Source organism: Daucus carota, chromosome 6 (assembly GCF_001625215.2).
Source record: "Daucus carota subsp. sativus chromosome 6, DH1 v3.0, whole genome shotgun sequence".
Lineage (NCBI taxonomy): Eukaryota > Viridiplantae > Streptophyta > Magnoliopsida > Apiales > Apiaceae > Daucus > Daucus carota.
Window position 1 is genome coordinate 28,783,040 of NC_030386.2, and position 24,713 is coordinate 28,807,752.

At 37.6% G+C, this 24,713-nt stretch overlaps 5 protein-coding genes across 5 annotated transcripts; 2 read left to right on the forward strand and 3 right to left on the reverse strand.

The window, feature by feature from the left end:
• The first annotated feature begins 4,772 nt into the window (after positions 1–4,772).
• Positions 4,773–6,989, forward strand: LOC108224844 (expansin-B3). The gene is made up of 4 exons (XM_017399577.2): positions 4,773–5,076; positions 5,189–5,495; positions 5,969–6,098; positions 6,466–6,989. The coding sequence occupies exons 1-4, from the start codon at positions 4,917–4,919 to the stop codon at positions 6,655–6,657; spliced, it is 789 nt and encodes a 262-aa protein (XP_017255066.1). The 5' UTR covers positions 4,773–4,916; the 3' UTR covers positions 6,658–6,989.
• An 806-nt stretch (positions 6,990–7,795) lies between these two features.
• Positions 7,796–9,752, reverse strand: LOC108226532 (uncharacterized). The gene is made up of 5 exons (XM_017401504.2): positions 9,541–9,752; positions 9,236–9,447; positions 8,619–8,777; positions 8,276–8,511; positions 7,796–8,194 (listed from the first exon to the last, which is right to left on the reverse strand). Exons 1-5 carry the CDS (start codon positions 9,626–9,628, stop codon positions 7,948–7,950), a joined length of 942 nt encoding a protein of 313 aa, XP_017256993.1. The 5' UTR covers positions 9,629–9,752; the 3' UTR covers positions 7,796–7,947.
• A 1,965-nt stretch (positions 9,753–11,717) lies between these two features.
• Positions 11,718–15,191, forward strand: LOC108227566 (protein STABILIZED1). The gene has a single exon (XM_017402783.2). It carries the CDS (start codon positions 11,879–11,881, stop codon positions 14,948–14,950), a length of 3,072 nt encoding a protein of 1,023 aa, XP_017258272.1. The 5' UTR covers positions 11,718–11,878; the 3' UTR covers positions 14,951–15,191.
• A 1,296-nt stretch (positions 15,192–16,487) lies between these two features.
• LOC108228055 (protochlorophyllide reductase) lies at positions 16,488–19,495 on the reverse strand. The gene is made up of 5 exons (XM_017403529.2): positions 19,231–19,495; positions 19,049–19,141; positions 17,950–18,475; positions 16,905–17,263; positions 16,488–16,821 (listed from the first exon to the last, which is right to left on the reverse strand). Exons 1-5 carry the CDS (start codon positions 19,288–19,290, stop codon positions 16,666–16,668), a joined length of 1,194 nt encoding a protein of 397 aa, XP_017259018.1. The 5' UTR covers positions 19,291–19,495; the 3' UTR covers positions 16,488–16,665.
• Positions 19,496–22,192: 2,697 nt separating this feature from the next.
• Positions 22,193–24,050, reverse strand: LOC108225216 (ethylene-responsive transcription factor ERF053). The gene has a single exon (XM_017400042.2). The coding sequence runs from the start codon at positions 23,826–23,828 to the stop codon at positions 22,602–22,604; it is 1,227 nt and encodes a 408-aa protein (XP_017255531.1). The 5' UTR covers positions 23,829–24,050; the 3' UTR covers positions 22,193–22,601.
• Between the last annotated feature and the right edge of the window lie 663 nt (positions 24,051–24,713).

Sequence of the window (24,713 nt, forward strand, 5' to 3'; positions counted from 1 at the left end):
ATATAATATTCATAACAAAATATTAACATATATAAATATACTATTTGAATTAAAATTTCAAAAAATAAAAATATATCGAACTAAATCACTTTTAACACATTCTAATAAATATATAAATATAATTGAACCTGTATAAATAGTTTGAATATATATATATATAAATATAAATAAAATATTTGAATTAATATAAAACTATAAAATCGGAATTAATATATATATATATATATATATATATATATATATATATATATATATATATATATATATATATATATATATATATATGGGATTTGATATGAAATTTAGAAATTTGAAATAGTTTAATAATTTGAAATTTGAGATTTATGTTTGAAATTAAGGGTACTTGTTAGGAATTTGAGATATATTCCAACAAACAATGACAAAGAAAAACACATAACATGAAAAACACGAGATAACAACATTTGGAACACTTATAAAATAGATAGAGATGTGCATAAGTTAAAAAACATTGAAAGACAAACACATAACATGAAAAACATCAAACATCCTCAGCATCCCATCGAGATCCATCACCCTTCATGGTCTTCTTCAATTTTTTTACTCTTTCAGCATGCTTCGTCTCCATTTCTGCAATTTCCACTGCCTGAGACCATTTGAGGTCACTTATTTCCTCAGAAAGTTTGTTGATGACCACAGTTGACCGGGTGTCTAGCCGCTCATCTAGCCATACTGAGTAACCACAACCACTAGCGCCGTTAGGACATTGCAACATCCGTCTACCAACATCGGGACCGTTGTCATGACAAACTCTCTTAACAAGGACTTTGTCACAGTAGCACTTATCGACAGCAACGGAATCCATAAATGTTATAATGTGTTTGAGATAGTGATGAAGGTGAGATGATAAGGGAGGGACTTATTTATAGGTGAAAATGATAAGTCCATCAGTTTAAAATATAAAAAAATAAACAACTTAATACATAAGACTGGGTTCGTAAAGTGGGGAAGGACAATGTATTATTGTAAGTACATAATAAGAAACACAACAACACATGCATGTTACTAGGACATGAACTTAAATCAACGTTCGTTTTTATTTTTTGAACAACCCTCCCCTTTCTTTTTTCCCTTCACAGATTTAACTTCTTCATCATGCCTCTCCCTAATCCTCTCCTTTGCAAAGTGATGATCCCATATGAGGTCGCTCATCTCCTTAGTCATCTCAGTAAGCACTGTAGTAGCACGCGCCTCAAGTGGGTCATCGATCCAAAACATGTATCCGCACCCCTCTGGCCATAGTGCACACCGGGACATCATTCTTCCAGCATTAGGCCCAGTCCCTCGATAAGTACTATGAACGGCAAGCCTTTCACAGTAGCACGTATCCCCTTGAACAACCTCACCTATTGGATCCATGTAATTAAGATTTGTTTAAAAAGTGTGAAAAAGTTTTCCACTATTTATAAGGCCAATTTCCCAAGTACGCTCCCTTCATACAAATGTTTACTCACCATATTACCATTATTGCGGAAGAAAATAATGGAATCTCTGTCATGGGTGCATTATAGGCTTCACATGGCTACAGTCTCCGAATTTCTGCAAAAAATAATTCACATGGGTGCACATGAGTACAGTCTCCGAATCTCTGCCAAAAAGACCATGTCATTTACTTTTATCATGGTTACAGTAAACGAATCTATGCAGTTTCACATGGGTGCATTATAGGGGTTCACATGGGTACACTTTCACATGGCTACAGTCTCCGAATTTTTGCAAAAAATAATTCACATGGGTGCACATGAGTACAGTCTCCGAATCTCTGCCAAAAAGACCATGTCATTTACTTTTATCATGGTTACAGTAAACGAATCTATGCAGTTTCACATGGGTGCATTATAGGGGTTCACATGGGTACACTTTCACATGGCTACAGTCTCCGAATTTCTGCAAAAAATAATTCACATGGGTGCACATGAGTACAGTCTCCGAATCTCTGCCAAAAAGACCATGTCATTTACTTTTATCATGGTTACAGTAAACGAATCTATGCAGTTTCACATGGACCGATTCAGACACCTTCACCACTATACTCAAGTAGCTTCACATGGCTACACTCCATGAAAGTTGTGCAACCCTAGCCTTCCAACTCAACTACTTCACATGCCTACAGTGGATTATTAGTCTATATGTACTCATGTTTATTGAAGGTGTCTACACTTACAACTTCAAACTTAAATCTTCTCATCACGATATGTTCTCATCCTCTAGAATTTGGTTGCTACCACAAATGGATGACGACTACTATAGTTTGAGATACACCGATCCCAAAGAGTATTTCGCTGGAGTGCGGCGCGAGTGGGCATTCCGTCTTGAAGAATCGAATCAGTTGCGAAATGATCTGATTGGTCTCGGTGCAAAGCTCCCCGTCCGCGATTCTTTAGGCGTGTATCCGGCTCGTAACTTCAACGGTAGTTGGGGTGATTATCGCCGTTTGGTCATTGAAGCTGTGGGACTAATAAGGGAAGAGAACAACAGAATGTTGTTGCGTCGTTGTCGTTTCTACATGCTTAAGTTGGTAAAAGATTCGGCAGCTGCTAGCGGCAGGGAAATGACTTTTGAAGAAGAATGTCAACTTCTTCAAAATCCAAATTACTTGTCCGATGAGCCGATGTCGGATGAAGAGGCAACTGATGATGATGATTCCGAATAATATATTTTGTTCTTGCTTTTATTTTCAATAAATCTAGTTGTTTGTACTTGCATTATATTTATTTCAATGAAATTGCACTTAGTAAGAGCATAAACACAACATTACAACTACTTCAAAATCACTCACGTCTAACATATGACAAAATTCATCACGGATGCTTTGCATACTCGTCAAAATTTGATTTCACAATATCTATCACTTTTGCATCGTATTCTGCCCAGCTCTCTTCCAACAATGCTACCCTTTGCTCCTCCGTGATCTGTCCTTTCAAGAAAGAAGTATTTGTATCTCTATCTTTTTTGAAATGATATTCTCGCAACGCCCTGCCTACTCCATACATAACCTCAGTGTCGGTCTCATCCTTGGTAGGCACCCAATGTCTGCCCTTTCTTTCTTCTCGATATTGCAACAACCGCATCTCCGCAACAAACTTCATCTTCCTCGATGCCCTTTCCGCAGCAATTGAAAGCTCGCCTTTCGTTTGTTCATAAGCCCATTCTTCCATCCCCTCGTCTTCCTTTCTCGATCTTTTATGGTTCTCCATTCAGAGCTTTGTTTGTACGAGTCGATCTAGAATATGTGTGTATGTGTGAGAATGGCTAAAAACCAATGGTATTTTATAGAAACATATAGGTTAAATATTTAAATTATACTTCAATATGAGCTTAAATATTTAAATATAAAAATATTTAATTACATAAACTGAAGGGAAATTACATATGACCTACAGTCTAATCTTTACAGTGAGGCACTTTATTTTTGCAGAACCTTTACTTTATGACCTACTGTACACCATGTGACCCTCTGCATTATCAGATATTACTGTTGATCATGTGAATATCAGCAAAAAAGCTTTGTCCAGTGTTAAATCAATGTTTTGTAATAAAAAGCTAAAAAACCTACTGCCTTAGATGTGACCATACAATCAAAATTATTTGCACACTCCTCAAAAAATAATTCTCTGCATCACATTTTAATATTCGGTAAATAAAACTTTAAATATTAGATAAATAATTAATAAACTATAAATATTAGGTAAATAAAAATATATTAGGTAAAAATTAGATAAAGGAAAAAATATTTCCGAATTAAATTAAATTAAAAAATATAATATTACAATCTATAATATTATATTATATCATTACATAATATAATAATATAAAATATAATATCACAAATAATGTATCACTATATAATATAAAATATTATAAATATTTTTATATTATATCATTATATAAATTATATTATAAAATATTATAATATAAATAATATGGGTCGCCCTTTGAAATAATATTTTCTGATTTTTGATTTTTTTTTTTTAAAATAACCCATATGGGTCGCCCTTTGAAAGCGCGACCCAAACTTATATATTTATGTTTGGGTCGCTCTTTCAAAGCGCGACCCTTACTGGAATATTTTTCTGGTTTGGGTCGCGTTTTCTCCCCTCATTTAGACTGGTTAGTTTTGAAAGCTCGAAAAAAAACTGGTTAGTTTTGAAAAGTGGTTGAATAGAGTGGTTAGAAATGAGAGGGAGCCTACAATTTGGCCCATGAGTTGCATTGGTATACGGTCAGCAGCCTCTGTGTGTCTAGTTAATAATACTAGTAATGAATACCAGTTGCAGTACTCGTCGTATTAATAGCGAAAATGTCAGCCGCAGTTGCGTGCATTTCTCTCCGGTCTGTTTCACATCGCCCTCCTCTACAAGTCCTCCATCCACACTTACAAGACTTACCGTCCTGTGTAAAAACTAAAACCCAGCTATTCAGGTCAAATATCTAATTTATCCCCAAAATCAATTTTATCAGAGACGCGGATTTATCGCCTTAACCGCCGGTGGGTCCAATAAAGGCGACGGCACTACCGTTGTTATTTTATTCAGATGGCCTCACGTGGACTTACTTCGACCCTATTTGTTTAGTAAATAAACAGAAAACCACACCTTTATATTTGCAAGAAGCACAGATATGAATATAATTTACTTTATATAAAAAATAATAAATTGCTTTAATTGAAGTGAAATTTACAATATTCTTGTCAAAAAGATAAAATATTTGAGTATAAATACAAACATACTTGTTCATATGTCAAAGAATCATTGCAGTGAAATACTAAGAAAAGAGTTCCGAGTTAGTTTGAGGTCTAACAGTAACGGTACTGTTCTTACTTCTACTCCTTTCTCGATATCTCTGCCGCTTCTTACAACAAAATCACTCCCATCATCATGGTCAGCTTCACCCACCAATCTCTCGCGCCGCTTCTTTCCTTTCTACTCCTGCTCCTACATTCCTTCTCCGCCGCCTCCTCCCCTCTCAAATCCGACCTACATTGGCGTCCCGCCACCGCCACTTGGTACGGCAGCGCCGAAGGCGACGGCAGCGACGGTAATCTTTATAATTTCCAACACATTGCTTAATTCAATGTAATGTACCTTTTTTTTTAACGAGCATTTTGTGAACAGATGTACATGCTTTTTAATTAAGTGAGTTAATTTAGGTGGTGCATGCGGGTACGGATCGATGGTGGATGTGAAGCCGTTGAGAGCAAGAGTCGGAGCGGTGAGTCCAATTCTTTTCAAGGGAGGTGAGGGGTGTGGAGCATGTTATAAAGTCAGGTGTTTAGACAAGTCCATTTGTTCTAGAAGAGCTGTTACGGTTATTATTACCGACGAGTGTCCCGGCGGTTACTGCTCCGGCGGCCGGACGCATTTTGATCTCAGTGGAGCTGCATTTGGCCGCATGGCGATTACCGGTGAACACGGCCTGCTCCGTAATCGCGGCGAGATCTCTGTTATGTATCGCCGGTAATATTTTTTATTTGTTAAATATAATATAATAAAATCCTTCTTTAACGGTCTCTTTTTTCTTTTTTATCCGTCGGTTTGTGTTGGTTGGGTTTTCTACTGTACAGATGCGGTAACTAGGTTGTGAAATGACGATAATGGGCTTGGCTTTTAATTATAGTACACTGTTCTCAAGTCTAACTGTGTACGACCAGCTGACCATGACCACTGGTCTACTGCTTTGCCCGCTGGGCGCTGACCACTCCATGTCTCCATACTCTTACAAACACAATTATTACTGTATACATGATGTATGGTAATGGAGTATATTGTAAATATTTTACTCCGAGTTATATACGAGTTACTGATTTAAAATTATTAGTTTAGTTATCGACTTGTATACGATACCTTCAATTCATTTGGACTCTTGATCTTTTGTTATAAATTTTTTTATGATATATGTGTCAATAATGTTATGGATATTTGATTTGTAGGACACCATGTAAATATCCTGGTAAAAATGTGGCATTTCGTGTGAACGAAGGATCAACACCTTTCTGGCTATCTCTGTTGGTGGAGTTTGAGGACGGAGATGGAACGGTTGGATCTATGCACATTAGAGAGGTCTTCTTATTCTTCTACTTTAACTTTCTTTATTAGAGTATTGTACTCAAGTTACGCGGTCAAAAGAAGCTTTATTGCGAGGGTAGTTGTGTCAAATAACAACCCTTTTTCATAGCATAAAAACAGGCATGTGACAATTCCGAATATAAAGTTCACCATAATATTTAACCTTTAATGCCACTCTTTGTCCATAGTGCGGAGCCGAGTGCTTGGACCTACTTGCTTGTCTACTTTACCAAATATCTTCTTGGCCCCAACTTGATCTTCATATTAGTTACTGCATGTTTTTATGAGATGAGTAACAATTTTTACATTATGATTTGGGAAGTGCTAGTAACAATTTGGGACATGGTGCTGGAAAATGCAGGCAGGGTCAACTGAGTGGTTAGAAATGAGTCATTTGTGGGGAGCAAATTGGATCATCAATGGAGGACCATTAAAAGGACCATTTTCAGTGAAGCTAACTTCACTCTCCACAGCAAGAACTCTCTCAGCCAGAGATGTCATTCCAAACAAATGGTCTCCAAAGGCTACTTACACCTCTCGCCTTAATTTCTAATCATTATAATTACTTTGCACAAGGCGGAGACCTCATCTTTTACTGAGTTCCTTGCCATATCAGAAGGCCAATGCGATGCTCTAAGTGTTTTCAAAGAGTCTGCATTAGTTTCTTTTTTCCTTGTTTTTTTTGGTTCAGCCTATCCGTTCAAGTGTTAAATGTAGCCTGCCAATAGTATTGGATAAAAAGGCTTTGGTTTGTGAGTTGAGTTTTAGTTTCTGCTTTGTAGCCCTCTCCTGAAGGAGAGTGAGCGTCATTCTTAATTTGCAATTTGTATATGTAATGTGAGAAGTTTAATTCAAGGAAAGTGCCTGCCTAAGTTTGTTTAATTATTAGCAGAGTGCCGTTCTAGAGCTTATAAAATGGATCAAAATTAAACAGAAGAATCTGAGAAAGGGGATTTGCTGAAATACAGGGCTGTGATGTATAAAGAATATAGCTCCTTAGGACCAGGAGGAATGTAAACAACATGGGGCACACCCACAATGAGAAACAATTAACATAGCTTCAGTTGTTTTCCAAAGCTCTAAGGATAACTTTTTATAGAGTGTGTGTGTGTGTTTTGCTTTCTTTTCTTAGACTTGCATGTGCACTGGTAACTTAAAGATGTCTGGACAGTAGAATGTAAGAAAAGCTGAGGGTTGCAGTAGAAAAGAGTTCAGGTTTCACATGCACTTTGCATCTCTGGAAGACCAAGTTTGGTAGGTGGTGATATGGATTAGACGGCTATTTTGACTGTTTTCTGTTACTAAATATATATACATTCGTATAACATCTCTTCAATTGTCCTCATGTGTGACTCATGCTATATCTTGTTTAGTTTTATTCAAAAATCAAAGATCACCTATGTGAATATGATTCTTGGGTTGATTTTTGGTTTCAATCTTAATCACCAGTAACTGCAGAAGTTTGCAGTGTAAAAGCAGTGTCGAAAAGCCATGATCTTTAACTTCTGCAGAAAGATGCTTTTAAATCAATTTTTTTTTTGATAGATTCAATTAAAAAGTTACGGTCAATGTTTATATTCTAATACTTGTGATGTTGGATCTAGCTTGGTTAAGAGCTTTCATTTGGTAATGCAGAAATAGGATTCTAACCCAGGTGGAACCAGATGATTTGTAAATGCCTCCTGCTGGTATGGCGTGAAACTCAGTTCTTATATTTGATTAAACAGAGAATTTTTCTCCCTTCACATAAGAAGAGAACAAAAAAACGAAAAGAGCTTGAAAATCAGTGGAAATAACATGTCAGACTCTTTCCTGAGAATTTCTCAGTGCCAGCAACGTGAGATCAAGTATGCTTTCTGAGAAAGTTGAGAAGGATTGGATTGACTTGTTCAGGAAATTGCTCTTGCACAAAATGTGTTCCTTCAGGTACATACGAGACCTCCAGATCAGGAACAAATTCCTTCACCATTCCACTTGAAATGTATTCGGCAAGTGGTCCAAATTTTAACACATAATCTTTCTCACCCATAATCAGCAATGCTGGCGTTCTAACTTTGAGCTCGTCTAACCCATAGTCTTCAAGCCAAGCCCTGTTTCGAGAGAGTTATACTTCTATACAAAAATAGATTGTTTTTGATAAGTATCATTAGTTGGAAATTCTTTAGTCATACCTATATGGAACCTGTAACGGGGTCTGGAAACCAGATTTTTCGTACAATGTTGCATAGTTTGTTAGATCTTCTTCGCTAAACCAGGAGGGTAATGGTGCAGAAGCATCAACTAAGTCCAGTATCTCCTGGTCTTGTCTTGCAACTTGTAGTTCACTTTCTATGAAGAGTATGTATATCTTCCTTATCACTGTTTTAACATCAAAGCGGCCAAAGTCTTTTTCAGCTCTCCCTGGCTCCTGCGTAGGATACACAGACCATGTAAGCATGACTGGAAATCACATATACTTGTTATCATCTGGCTGCTTATATTAAATTTGTTGAGGTGCAAAAGATGAGAACTTACCCTCCATCGATTCATGTGGAAACCCTTGGGAATACCGAAAGGAACTACATTGAGAATAAATGGCACTCCTACTGTTATGACTGCAGACACCCTATCTGGGTGAATCATGGCAAGATGGTAAGCTGGTCGAACTCCAAAGTCCTTTGCAACAAGAAAAACCTGCACATTGAAGTAGCCACACCTTTTACCGCGGCTACTTTAAAGGGAAAAAAGAAGAAGTTGAAAGCTCATTTTCCTGGCCCCTTGAGCTATTGGAAACTTTGCAGTACTTCATTCCACAACCTTAACAGAAACTACTTGGGATCATAGTATTCATGCATTCTCAATGTTTTCGTCATTAATCACTGTACAGTCAACAAAGACATTGAAGGACTGAATTCCTGTCCTAACACTTGATTCCATATCAAAAACTAATCACAAGAGCAGTAACATATTTTACACTCTCAAGCCAAGACACGATTCATTTTTTCTTAAATTTAATTTAGATTTCCTCCGTACTGTATAAATCAGCTAGCGCATACTGAATGGAAATTCCCACTTCAGAGGTGTGAAATGCTTAAACACACTGTTTCAGCAAGACGGATCAGATTTAATATTTAAATTAACCGGTATCTTACCTTAGGAAGGCCAAGCAAATCAAGAATTACGACAAGATCATCAAGAAGGTCCCTGAAAGTAGTCTTCTCTGCTTCTGCAGGCTTTTCGGACAAGCCATATCCCCTACAGTCGGGAGCCAATGCTCTGAACCCCGCATCAGCAACAGCGATCATCTGGTGTCGCCACGAGTACCAAATCTCCGGAAATCCATGTATGAAAATCACAGCAGGACCTGCTTATATTTAAAGAGCAAATTACTTGCATATCTAATTATCTATAGATAAAAAAGAACTAAATCCTATTAAAAGTTTTATGTAAAACGAACCTGTACCAATTTCAGCAACATGAAGCTTTAGTCCTCTAACATCTAAGTACTTGTGTTCTATCTTGTCCATGTTATCCGCTTGTTGCATTCCAGTTCCAGGATGAGAATGTCAACTTATAGATCATGATGATCATTTACCAATAATATTGCTGTCGTTTCAGGTTTTTTTAATTGTTTGGTGGGTCAAGTGATAGCTCGTCTTCTGAGAAAATGTGCGACTTCAACATTTTAACACTTAAGTATAATATTAGTGACATATAGGCGGCCAAGAGGCAGAAATCATCTCACGTATATGCAATCATCCCTCTGTTTTGGGTGACTGTTAGATTTATGCACTCCCAATGATTTTTTATATTTATATTACAGTAGAAACGTTATAAGATGAGGATATAGACATATCTGTTTTTATCTTGGTCAGCCCAATCAAAATGTTCTCATATTTGATTGCATATGCATATGTTTAACAGCATGGTCGTTTGACTTTTAACTTTGTAGAAAATTTTGTGATAAGTACTTTTAATTGGAGAAATATAAGTGCCTGCTTGACAAAGTCTGCTTATTGATTTTTTCGTTTAGAAGCCGGCTTCTACTTTTCTTGATCCGTTGTAAAAAACTGATAAAACTAGTTTTTATTTCTGGACTTCTGGGATGGCAATTTCGAGTAACGGGTCGTGTTCGTGTCAGCAATCGGGTCGATTTCGGGTCAAGCTAAAATCACTTAAAATAGAATAAAACTAAAAATTGAAGTTATTACAAATGAAATTCTCATTTCAGGTCATTTCGGGTCTATTTCGGGTCCGTCGGGTGATTTTCGGGTCACTTTCGGGTTTCTGTCTCAGTAAATCGAGTTTCGGGTTGGGTCGGGTTCGTGTCGGGTTTCGGGTCGTGTCTGATATTGCCACCCCTTATTTGTCTTCTGCTTCTTTCCCAAACAATTAATCACTTATAAATATTAATTTACTTCTCACTTTTAATCCACTTTTCACTTTAAGCAATGAGCACATTTTTTTAAGTTTATCCGGGCCTCATAATATCCCTGAACAGATATTATGGGGCCATTTGACTGAGCTTAAAAGAAGTAACTTATTGATCAAAGTAAAAAAGTGAATTATAATTGAGAAGTTGGGTTAGGTTTATAAGCTATTAAAAGTGTTTGGATACCATAAGCTTAAAAGTGTTTGGATACCATAACCTTTTCGTGGATTTGAAAAAAAGCTCTATTTCTAAACTTCTACTTCCAGCTTTTTCTAGCCCAAAAGTAGCACTTATTTGCTTCAACCAAATGGACCGGAAAATTTTTAAGCCCGCTTCTTTTATAAATAAGCCGAGAAGTGGTGTGTCCAAACACCCACTATAATTTAACAAAGTAATGTGCAAAGAATTGATTGGATTTTATTCGTTTTTTTATTTTAGTAGTTAGAATCTTAGAGGGTTGTATTGGATTAACATTTTAAAGCATTTTTTTGCATTCATGAAATCCGAGGGTAGTCGATTGAGATTGTTTGAAATCTATTAAAACCTTGAGGTATTCAATTGAGATTTCAAATTATGCTACAAAATCTGCTGGTATTCAATTGAGATTTTAAATTATGCTTTAAAATCTGATGGTATTCAATTGAGTTTGTTTAAAATCCTTCAAAATCTGATGGTATTCAAATGCTGATGGATTTTTTTGCATTTCATAAAATGATGGATTTTGTGGCATTTTTCAGTGTATTTTAAGTTTTTTGAAATCCCATCAAAATGAATGGGATTTTGAAGTATTGTACTTAAATCCTATCAACTCTGCGACATTTTATCAAGAATCCGCATAAAATCAAAATCAGACACAATCCATTAAAATCTATATACTAAAAACAATTCATTAAAATCCCAATCGAATACACCCCTCTTAGATTTATAGGTCAGACATTATATTTATATTTCAATTAAAATTTCAAAATTCATATTTCTAGAAAAAATATATTTTTAATTAAAAAAAATTTAGAACATCTTCGATGAGATTGACTATAATAGTTGACTACATTCTACATGATTATTTATTTTTACAGTTTTAATGGATGATTATAATTTATAGCTATATCCAAATATCCTTTAGAGGTTGGCTACATTCGTCGGGGAATTTTAATTTTGAAAATATTACATATATAAAATTTATACGCATAATTTATACACACCAGATCAGACGGATTGAATTGTAACCACTTCATCACCGTTCGCCGCCAACGATCGTCGTCTTTAACACATCTCAGGTGACTACTTCTTTCCTCTCTATATATATATCATTCACAATCACATACCACTTCTTTGCATATACAATTATCATATCTGAATCATCATGGTTTTCATTAAACTATTAAATCAACAAACCCTAACCCTAAATCTAAACCCCAATTCAACTTCTCTCCAAACCCTAACTCAATCAATTGAATCCAAAACAACTCTCCCCCCTCATCTCCAACGCATCTTCCTCTCGTCTCGTCGATTATTTCTCACCGAGTCATCCTCAATTGACTCACTCTCTTCACTCGGTGTTAAACACGACTCGGTTTTGGTTTTACACGTGCCTTTATTGGGTGGTATGCAAGCTCCTGTTACTAATGCACCGAAGGCTAGGTTAGAGCTTCTTAATGCTAAGCCTCCGGCTAATTATGTTGCGGGGTTGGGTCGTGGTGCGACGGGGTTTACTACTAGGTCGGATATTGGGCCGGCTCGCGCTGCGCCTGATTTGCCGGCTGGGGGTGTCGGGGGACCTGTTGTTGGGCCTGTTGGGGTTGGCAGGGGGAGAGGGAAAGGGGGTGAGGAGGAGGAAGAAGGGGAGGAGGAGGAGAAGGGGTATGATGAGAATCAGAAGTTTGATGAGTTCGAGGGGAATGATGTCGGGTTGTTTGCGTCTGCTGAGTATGATGAGGATGACAAGGAGGCGGATGCTGTTTGGGAGGAGATTGATAATAAGATGGATTTGAGGAGGAAGGATAGGAGGGAGGCGAGGTTGAAGCAGGAGATTGAGAAGTATAGGGCGTCTAATCCGAAGATTACGGAGCAGTTTGCGGATTTGAAGAGGAAGTTGCATGGTTTGTCGACGGAGGAGTGGGATAGTATTCCGGAGATTGGGGATTATTCGTTGAGAAATAAGAAGAAGAGGTTCGAGAGTTTTGTGCCGGTTCCGGATACGTTGCTTGAGAAGGCGAGGCAGGAGAAGGAGCATGTGACTGCATTGGATCCGAAGAGTAGAGCGGCCGGGGGGACGGAGACACCGTGGGCGCAAACGACGGATTTGACTGCTGTTGGTGAGGGGAGAGAGACGGTGCTTTCATTGAAGTTGGACAAGTTGTCAGATTCTGTTTCGGGTTTGACGGTTGTTGATCCTAAGGGTTACTTAACAGATTTGAAGAGTATGAAGATTACTAGTGATGCGGAGATTTCTGATATTAAGAAGGCTAGACTGTTGCTTAAGTCAGTTATTCAAACGAATCCAAAGCATCCTCCTGGTTGGATTGCGGCTGCACGGTTGGAAGAGGTTGCTGGTAAGATTGTGGTGGCTAGGCAATTGATGAGCAAAGGTTGTGAGGAGTGTCCCAAGAGTGAGGATGTTTGGTTGGAGGCGTGTCGGTTGTCGAATCCAGTTGAAGCCAAGGCTGTGATAGCAAAGGGGGTCAAGGCAATTCCTAATTCAGTGAAGTTGTGGATGCAGGCAGCGAAATTGGAGCAGGATGAGGAGAGTAAAAGTAGGGTTTTGAGGAAAGGGCTGGAACAAATTCCTGATTCTGTGAGGCTCTGGAAGGCCGTTGTGGAACTTGCAAGTGAGGAGAATGCTAGGGTTTTGCTACATAGGGCTGTGGAATGCTGTCCGTTGCATGTGGAATTGTGGCTTGCTCTTGCCAGGTTGGAAACATATGATAGTGCTAAGAAGGTTCTGAACAAAGCTAGGGAGAAGCTTCCTAAGGAGCCAGCTATCTGGATCACTGCTGCTAAGCTGGAAGAAGCGAATGGTAACACGGGTATGGTTGGGAAGATTATAGAAAGGGGTATTAGGGCTTTGCAGAGAGAAGGACTGGGGATTGACAGGGAAGCATGGATGAAGGAGGCTGAGGCTGCTGAACGAGCAGGTTCTGTGGTAACTTGTAACGCTATAATTAGTAATACCATTGGTATCGGAGTAGAGGAGGAAGATCGGAAAAGAACTTGGGTTGCTGATGCTGAGGAATGCAAGAAAAGGGGTTCAATTGAGACGGCAAGAGCTATATATGCACACGCCCTTACTGTCTTTTTAACTAAAAAGAGCATCTGGATCAAGGCTGCTCAGCTTGAAAAGAGTCATGGGACCAGAGAATCTCTTGATGCACTGCTTCGTAAATCAGTTACTTACAGGCCACAGGCTGAAGTTCTATGGTTAATGGGTGCAAAGGAGAAGTGGCTTGCTGGTGATGTGCCTGCTGCTAGATCTATTCTTCGAGAGGCATATGCAGCAATTCCGAATTCTGAAGAGATTTGGCTTGCTGCTTTTAAGCTGGAATTTGAGAACTTGGAGTTCGAAAGAGCTAGAATGCTTCTTGCTAAGGCTCGTGGTGAGACAAAAGTCACAGAACGTGTGTGGATGAAATCTGCCATAGTCGAGAGGGAGTTGGGAAATATATCTGAAGAGAGAAGGTTACTTGATGAAGGGCTGAAATACTTCCCCTCTTTTTTCAAACTGTGGTTAATGCTTGGACAGTTAGAAGAGCGACTTAATCGTTTGGATCAAGCCAAGGAAGTCTACGAGTCAGGTTTAAAGAGATGTCCAAATTGTATTCCACTTTGGCTTTCACTGGCAAACCTTGAAGAGAAAATGAATGGATTGAGCAAAGCTAGGGCTGTTCTCACCATGGCAAGAAAGAAGAATCCTCAGAGCCCTGAACTCTGGCTCGCGGCTATTCAAGCTGAATCCAGGCATGGCAATAAGAAGGAATCTGAGATTCTTATGGCTAAGGCTTTGCAGGAATGTCCTAACAGTGGCATTCTATGGGCTGCTTCGATTGAGATGGTTCCACGTCCTCAACGAAAAACCAAGAGCTCAGATGCTCTCAAGAAATGTGACCATGACCCGCATGTTATAGCTGCTGTAGCTAAGCTGTTTTGGCATGACAGGAAGGTAGAGAAGGCTAGGACTTGGCTCAACAGGGCAGTGACGCTTGCACCAGATATTGGGGATTTCTGGGCCTTGTATTACAAATTTGAATTACAACACGGCAGCGAGGAAAACCAGAAGGATGTTTTAAGAAGATGCATTGCTGCAGAACCAAAACATGGGGAGAAGTGGCAAGCAATATCGAAGGTTGTAGAAAATTCCCACCAGCCAACAGAAGTCATACTAAAGAAAGTAGTAGTTGCACTTGGGAAGGAAAAGGGTTCTGAAGATAACAAAGGCTAATTCATACAACTTTTGAATCTTAGTTTGATTTACTATTGGTGATCTATAACCCTGTATCGATATATGTACTCCTTGAAACTTAAATTCATAATGTCATCTTTTAGATATTATGTAGTATTTTGCGAAAGGAGTTTCTTCTCATTCTCTCCTTTTGTCTTGAGCAGCTTTACATTTTCCTTGAACTAGTTGCCATCAACAGATTGTTCTTATATGTCAATTGCAACATCTTTATATGACTGCACTGATGCTTGTTATAGGGGGTAGTATCTTACAATTTCTCTATATTGTAACTTGGATACATGCTTACATTTTCCGAATGAAAATATTATTTATATTCGCTCTCATATTATTTGCTGATGTTCAATTTGTATTTGGATTCTATTTTTTTTTTTATAATTGATTGATATGGAAATTTTCATTTCTGTTGCATTGAAATCTAGCCAGGTGGTTAATCTATTTCTTGATCATTGTGTGTACGTATACCTTGTAAAAGTGTGTCTTATTCTGTTAAGCGAATTCAGTTTCTTCTCATTCATTTTGCTTGTCCTTGGCTGCTTACTCTGCTTGAACCAGTAACCAGTTTTTTCTCATTCATTTTGCTTGTCCTTGGCTGCTTACTCTGCTTGAACCAGTAATCGTGAGAATATTATAATTATGATTTTTGGTTATCAGGACGGAACCAACTGGGGCTTGGTTGATATTTGAAAATCAATAAAGAATTTGTTTTGTAAGTCGTGACTTCTAAAAATCAGTAAAATTTTTATTGGTCCATTGTTTTAGCCCCAAAACTTTGGTCCATGTGACTTCTGTTTTAGTGATTACTATGATGTATGTTACTGGAGGTAGTATTCTTCAAGTAGTGAACTTTTGAACAAATGAAAATGTTTGGATATAAGCTTTTATTCATATGCACAGTGACATCTGCTGATATCTAAGTAGTAAAAATGGATGTTATGATGTGCCTTTTGATTATTTTTACAGTTTCCAATTTTGTTGCATCCACTTAATTAATCTGTTCCTTGACATTGGAAGACTGGGTATTTTCCTGATAAAACTGCACATATTTTTTTGGATATCTTTAATATGCTACAGAAAGCATAACATCGGTCGTGGGATCCATATTCATGAAACTAATCTTATTTACTGGGATCCATATTCATGAAACTAATCTTATTTACTGGGATCCATATTCATGAAACTAATTTTAATACTATTTAATCACTCTTAAACATCGGATCAGATCAAACTGTGAGAAATGAATTTTGAATCCAGAAGCCTCTAAAGATAATTTTGCACCTTTAACCACGGTTTTATCATTTTTGTTCAGGAATATATGGCTACCTGGTGTTCAGGTCTATAGTTTTATCATTTATGGAGGGCTCATCATCAGATTGGTGCTTTTTTGAACTGGAAAAAGATCCTTCTGCTTTTTTTTAAATGGGTAATTTTATGCAAAGAAATTGGAAGAGAATATTCAAAGCAGACAGAGGAGAATCTATATTCTTAGACTTGCTGTGAAAGCAAAAAAATATAGACATAATAGGAGAAAGATTAGACTATGTGAAGAAAATGAAAAATAAACATCCAAACTATGGATAACAAAATATTTAACCTCAACGAGATTAAGCCTAGCATACACGTGTAACTAGTAACAATCAACATACTTACACATTTGTATGTATTACTGCCGTTTCTGTCATAGTCTTCTTCATTCCTTATGCTAATCCAACAAGTTTCTCACTTATTTCCCATAACTTTCGTGCCTTTTCTGCATCACTGGCTTCTTGAGAAAGCTGGTTCTCAAATGAGGCAGAGTTGGTGTTCCAACTCCAGTATACACCGGACTTGGATAGGCTTGGATCACTTACTACCTGAATACAACAAGGTCTGTTTAATTAATAATAATATACTACTGGAAATCAAATCTGGTATTTTGTAAATGTTTTAAACCGACCTGTGCAAGTCTTTTCCCTGCTTCTTCTTCGGACACATAACCTTTGGTGATGTACTTTTGAAATGGAGGGAAGAGAAGCCTGAACAATGGTATGTGCTCTCTGAACAAGCCTGTTGTCGCAATGCATCCAGGGTAGAGGGAAGCAAATGTGATTCCTGTCTCCTCATGGAAGCGTTTATGGAACTCTTGCATGGTAAGCATGTTACAAACTTTGCTGTCCTTGTAGGCTTTGGCCCCATCAAATTCTCCCCCATCTATCATGGCTGAGTTGTTCAAGGCATTTAATCCACCTGCAAGTCCCCTTAGATCCCCGAGGTTTGCCTTTGGAGGCACATTACCGGCCAAGGTGTTTGTATTTCCTGAAGTTAAGTAGAGCAAACATCTGCATAACTGCATGACTAAACAGACTTGTGCACAAATGTTCTAGTTCCTAGAATTTCTCAACTATATTATAGGTAGTGTAGGAGGAAAAAGGATTGTTCTAGGATATAAAATCCAAGCAGTTTTTATTAGTAGTAGTTAACAAGATTTGTCTTTTATTTATGCATTTAGTTAATAAGTTGGGATTTCTTTAGCTTATAAACAGTAAATTTTGTGCTGGCAATTTTTTATGAGTGCTGAGCTTGGTCCTTTAATGTCCTATGAAAAGTCCTAAGACATCTCAGTATCCAACATCTTAGTATTGGACGCACAAAATTTATTGTTTATAAGCTAAAGAGATCCCAACTTATTAACTAGGTGCATAAAATGAATGGAGAATGCAAAGGGCTAGTCAGAAAAAAGACCTTGCCATATTTTTGTGGAGCTGCAGTCATCCACATGTGCTGAAAATACTTTTGCGCTTAGATCTAATATTTCTAACTCAGGCCTATATCCTAGTATTATTTTGGCCAAATGGTTATTCTCTCAAGTCTCAACTTCCTTTCTACACTGATAAAATTTCATATATGTTTTTTTTAGATTACTTGTGCTAGGGATGAAGATATTATGTTACAGATTTGAATTCCTCTGTTCAGCTGTATTGCAGAAGAAGTTACAGTATTACCTGTAATGGAGCCAACAATGATGAACCGCTTGTATGGATAGTCTGAATTTTTCATGTCATCCAGCAGCAGGCGCGAGAGGAGGAAATGACCAAGATGGTTTGTCCCAACACTAAGTTCGAATCCTTCAGCAGTGAAAGTTGGCTCCTTTGCTGTGGGCAAGTAAATGGCTGCATTGCATACTAATGCATCGAGAGGTCTTCCAGAACGTTTGAAGGCATCTGCAAACTGGCGAACACTTTCAAGGGAAGAAAGATCAAGGTGCATAATTGAATAGTTTTCTTTAGAAATGCCAACTGATTTTGCAGCTCTCTCAGCCTTAAGAAAATTCCTGCATGCCATAATTACGTTCCATTTCCCTGTTTCAGCTAGTGCCTTTGCTGTAGCCAGTCCCAAGCCAGAGGATGCTCCAGTGATTATTACGTTTCCTTTCCTTAGAGTTTTCTTTGCTCCTGGTGAAGAGATTGCTGGAGTTGTAGCAGCAGTCTGGGCTCTAATAGGTCTAATTTGTAGTCTTCTATTGAACCCCTGTGATCAAAGATACATTGTTATATCATTAAATGGTGGAGATGCTTCAAATTTTAATAAGGGTACCCTCCTTTTCTGTGGTTTAGAAACTCAACCTGCTGCTATATGTCCAATGTATTAATGTATCGTTTTTCTAGATTTTAATATCGCCTGCTACTTATGCCCAATCTAGGCCAGAGAACCTTTAACTTTTTCTGGGTTTTTTTTGCATAATAATCTTGACCAATTGAAAAGACATTGGTGTCGTATTTTAACAGTAATGCATTTGTTTAAAACTCACTAATGTCCTATGGTAGTTTTGTAGGAAAGTACATAATATCACTGGTGGCAGAACCAGACTTCAAAGTCAAGGGGCATAAAACAATATTGCAAAGTTAAGGGGAAGACAATTTGAACTTTGAAAACAATGAAGATACTTATAGCAAAACGAGGTATTATCGCGTTCGAGGTCTAAAAGCTTGGACATTACACTACCAATCATCTCAACGACACAAAATCCAGACAAATAAAGCATGTAGTACTTATGTCTTAAGGAGAGTTGTTGATACTGTGTTCTCAGACCTCAGTGCTCACCTGGTTGTTCACGAAAAGAGGGTTGAAGTCAGCTCTGTAGATTTCTGACCTGGAAACTCCAAAGAATGTAGATTCCTTGAGTGAAGACCTCCCCTGTGAAGCCATGGAAAATATAGCATTAGAAGCTCATAACATTGAGTTAATTTGCAAAAAAATGACAACTTGGCAGGAGCAAACAATACCTCTTTGTGAATGGTGATTGCTGCAGATGGAAGTAAAGTAGCTGCTGCTTGGAGAGCCATTACACCACCCACACCAAAGTACCAGGTAACACTAAGACTTGTGTCTGAATTTGGGCAAGTAACTTTGTTGCTTGTTCTTTTGTTTAGCTGATACGTGGATTAATGTTGTTAGAAGTGATTATTAGTTGAGTGTGTAGATAGGAGCAGAGAGATAAGATATGCTGTTTATGGGGGTGCTGCTGACTGTATCATATCAACCAATCACAAAACAAGATTTGGATTCCTACTGATATCATATGAAACTCCAGGCTTTGCTCTCTTTTTTTTTTGGGCTGGACAAACCCAATCTAATTTCTGAACCCATCGTACTCTGTTTTCCACTTTTCTTTTCACCTTTTTATATGCTAACGGCCCCGGCACACTTGGGCTGTTAGTGTAGCTCTGTAAATGCGCAAATTTCTTCTGCATAAACCCGGATCCAGTTTTATATTTTAATATTCCAACTTTTATTCCCATCCCAGGCCACTTTTGCATTCCAGTTGCCCCAGTAATGATCGGCATTTATAATCCATTTTTCTTCTATTTCAAACTCGATAAGCTCATCTGTCAAAAAAAAAAAAAAAAAAAACTCGATAAGCTCATTGCACGTGATGATAATAATTGTCAAGTGATCACTGAGAAATGATTGTAGTACAATTTTGTTCGTTTTCATACTTGATAAACCCATTTCATATGACCATCAATCCGTCTAAATAAATCTGAAATAATAATTTATGAGATATAGTATCATAATATGATAAATATGCAATTTAAGATGTCTATGTGAGTAATTCTATATTATAAATGATTTTGGAATTATTAAAATATAATAATAAAAATAAATTTGACATTACATCACAATATAGAGCAAAAAAAAAAAAACATAATTACATAATCACACAGAACTCAGCGGAGTTTCATAAAGCATTTTCTGAATATTCCTGGATATCCTGGGTAGACCTGGCAATTCGTGTCGTGTACTTTCGTGTCGTGTATCTGGTACACGAACACGACACGAAATGAATTCGTGTAGCTGAAATCCAAACACGAACACGACACGGAAAAAAAACGAAATAACACGACACGACATGAAGTACACGAATTTTTTGTGTGCTTTGGAAATACACGATACGAATTGCACACGAAAAGTACACGAAATGTACACGAATGAAATATACACAAAATGTACACGAAATGGAAAAAATAGAATATTAAATTACATTTTAATATTTTAAAAATTGATATTTAATTAAGTTTTATATATTATTTGATATTATATCTATGTTATTTATAAAAACTACTATTACAATTAAATTATATATGATAAATCATGTTATTATTAATTATTATTAATTATCTATTATTATAATTAATTAATTATATCGTGTACCTCGTCTCGTGTCGTGTCGTGTACCCGATGGGTAAACCCAAAACCGACATAAAATTAAGTCGTGTACTTTCGTGTAAGGCTGTACATTCAATCCGCTCAACCGCATCAACCACCCGCAACCGATCCGTGTATTATGGATAACCGCACAATGTGGGCGGTCGCGGATGGATTTTTTAATAACCATTAATTTGCGATTTGGTTGCGGATTCATTTTTTTTAAAACCGCAAAAAACCAACCGCAACCGTCAACCGCACATTATATAAATTTAAATATTTTTATTATATATGTTTATATATTTACATATAGATATTCACATAAATAAAAAAAATTACTAAATTAATGAAATTTGGACTCTTTGAGCAAGGCCCAATATAAATTAGTCAATGTGTCCATGACTGTAATTTATTTCATGCTCCATATGGAAACTTATATCAGAGTGTACGATAGAACTTCTTTGTCTAACTATTTTAGCGGTTGAACCGCAACTCAAACCGCAACCAACCGCAATTACGTGGGTGGATTTGGTTGGTTTTTTTTAACCAACGGTTTGGTCGCGGTTTGAGATTTTAGAAAACCGCAAGTTGCGGTTTGGTTCGGTTATTACCCTCCAACCGAACCAATCCGAACCGCGTACAGGCCTACTTTCGTGTTCGTGTATTTTTCGTGTTATAAACGCAAACACGAATTTTTCGTGTCGTTCAATCATGTCGTGTATGAAATTGCCGGGTCTAATCCCGGGGACCTGGGCTATTCCGGAACCCAGCAATGTACTGCCTAAATACCAACTATCGATGCCGATGATGACAAATCTGATGATGTTTTTATAGATTATCTATGATAAGAATGAGTCGACCAATATGCATAATTTATACTACAAAACAAAACTAACGTAAGCAGCCGTACCATGACATGAGTGTTGATGTTTAACAGAATAAAGGATTAGTGACTTGTTAATCCACAAGCACACATAGTCAAGTAATTTGCTTTCTTATGCTTAATCATATTACTATCCTAGTATTCTTTTGTTTACTCTCATCTTTAGGGACGGCTGATGACCAACCCATATTCTATCCACTTCTATTATTTAAACTGCGCCAAGATGCTTCCTGCAATTATGTTAAAGAATGGAAAATTGCTATTTTTCTTGGGAAAAAACGTGCCATTTAGAGTAGCTAAGGCTGCGTGCGGTTCAATAGAAAAGATTCGAGTTTTGACATAAGTGAAGATAATTTTTTAATGGTTCAAACTCATATACCATAAAATTTAGTTGAGAAACTAGCGAGAAATTAGCCTAAATATCACGAGAATGCTGGATGCCTCTGCAACTTTTTCTAATTCTTACTGATGAGCTCGTGAAAACAGTAAATGAGCTTTTTCTGGGCTCAATTAGGTAATGTTTTAAACCAGTTCGTGAGTTTGGCAGATGAATCACAGAGATTGTTTGTGGACATGACTTGCCAATTGTTTGTGAATCCCGTGAAAGACTTATTTATCTTAATGAATTGAGTTCAACGGAATCCAATCTGAATAACTGATCCAAACAAACAACATATATGACAAATCATCACCACAAATATACAAGGTAGATTAAAAACACTCCTAGAAAGTTGGACAAGGAAATCACAAAACCGTTTCCTTTCACCTTGTTCCTAGAGTCTAGTGATAAGTGGAACTACTACATGTGCATGACACAACATAAAAAACACAGTAGAACACAATTCTACAAGCTGAATGCTGGATACTACTACTAATTGTATGCTAGGAGTTCTCCTTCACCAAGAAAAAGGTCTGTAATATGCAACCTTTTTCAAGTGCTGGATGGAAAAGAAGGCGGTGGTTAGAGAGAATTAGAGTTTCACGGTCTGCTTTAAAAATCGGCAGCCGGTGAAAATATTATAGGAGATGTGTCTAAAGGTCTTGATCTGATTCTAAGTGACGCGATCAGTATTGATCATTCCAGAAGAAAGTATTCATAGTGTCTGATGAGGCTGAGCCCATACTTTCTGGTTGCTTTTGTGTATTCAGGTTAGTGTGTTCTTCCTGATGAGCATTGCCTAAAGAGAGATTTGTAGGCATCATAAAGTTATTGCTGTGGTCTAGAGTATCCCAGGCAGGACTGCCCGGACCCCAACCTCCCGGGAATGGATTGAACCAAGTATCTGAAATATCGCCCCAAACCAATTCAGAGGAGGACCCTAAAACGCCTCCTCCGGCTCCAGAACTCCCAACACTGGGTTGCAAGTACTCGCCAGCACTCGATCCTAATCCAGAATCGTTATTGAGATTATCACCCGATTTGGCGAGTGGCAGCAACTCTGTATCGGAAGCCTGATTAAGGATCTCAGGAAATTCTTGAGCCTGTTTTGAAGCTTCAGGGGACAATGTAGATGAACTAGGTTCCACACCCACTGTTTTATCTTTATTAAGAAATCTCTCGGGGAAATTGAGCCTGGCATTTTCACCTCTCAACTTGAAGGCCTCGCGATCATATGCCATAGCAGCTTCCTCGGCAGTGTCAAAAGTTCCAAGCCAAAGACGAGTCCTGTTTCGAGGGAGACGTATCTCTGCAACCCATTTTCCCCAATGCCTTTGTCTCACGCCTCTGTATAGCTTTGTTTGGGCTATAGGCTGAATAGGTGGTCTAAAAAGAGCCCTACTATCCTGTCCCAGCTTGTTCATCATCATCATCCTTCCTCTCGGACTCAAATTCAACGCATTGCTCCAGTACTGCAACAACTCCTGTTGCTGGTACTTGGGTGATGCTGCTAAGTCGCCGCAAAAGTATGGCGGGAATCCAAATCCTTGGTGGTGACGAGGCTCAAAAGAAATCATCTGCTGCTGAGTTTGTTGATTGTTCATTGGAGGGCTGTGTAAACTTTCGATAGCCTGTGGAGACCCATTAAACGCGAAAGGAAACTGTGTTGAAGATGAAAGCGGAATCGATACAGGTGATGTAGATGTTGCGGTGGTAGCAGGAGATGAGAAGTGGGAAAAGTCTTGGTTGATTTTCTTGAAAGGCCTATCTGACATGGAAGCTTCTTCAAAAATTGTCTTCCACTGTCGCATTTCTAGACCGGTATAATCAAAATCCTTAAATTGATCTTTGTCCCCATCCATACTACTTATAAAATGAGATTCTTCAACAACCATCTTCGATTTGCTATTCATTGATTTACCCGAAAATAAACTCACCCAGTGACGGAACCAGAACTCGGAAAAACCCGTTCAGGATTAAAAAAAAGCAAGAGAACTTGCCGCCCGCTCTTTGGTAATAAGGGAACTACTACTAAAGCTGATTGTATTGAACTAGAGAATTTATGGTGAGAGAGTGAGCGAGCGGCTTTGAGAGAAGTTGAGTTCAAGTGTTGTATGTGTGTGTTTTGGATTCGAAGAGGAGGTGGATTTATAACAAGGCAGGAAAAGATCTTGTTAACATTTTGATCTAGTGACAAGGACTCGGAGAAGTGGGGTCGGGGGGTAGTTGGTTGGTTCGTGCTTCTCATTTGAGCCCACGCGTTTTTTACTTTTCTATTTCCGTAGCTTGCACTCTAATATTGGCTCTTACTTGCACTCGCAAACACCATTTCAGTTTCATGTCAGCGTTAATGCCTCTTACTCTGAATTATGCTATGTCATCCTACAACTTACAACTAGTTTAAGATGTCTCAGTGCGCAAAGCCTCATAATTTGTCCCATATATTCTCAAATTTTACGTAAACAAGCTATTTCGATAAATTAAACCTCTTGCTTTTGACAAAATGAAATTGTTTCTTCTGTAGGGGATAAAATTGTTTGTTGATTTATGATCACCTAATATTTACAACAATTAAAATTATTTTAAGTATTTTAACTTTATCCGAATGTATAACTTGATATTGTTTGTAGGGGATAAGTGATTGATTTGTTAAAACATTTTTTCATTTATTCAAAAATATGTGTCACTTTTGCATTCACAAAAAATTTACATATTGTATTTTTTTTAATTATAAAAGACATATATAATTTTTTTGAAAATAATTGATTATCAAGAAATCAGATTCGTAATCAAAATAC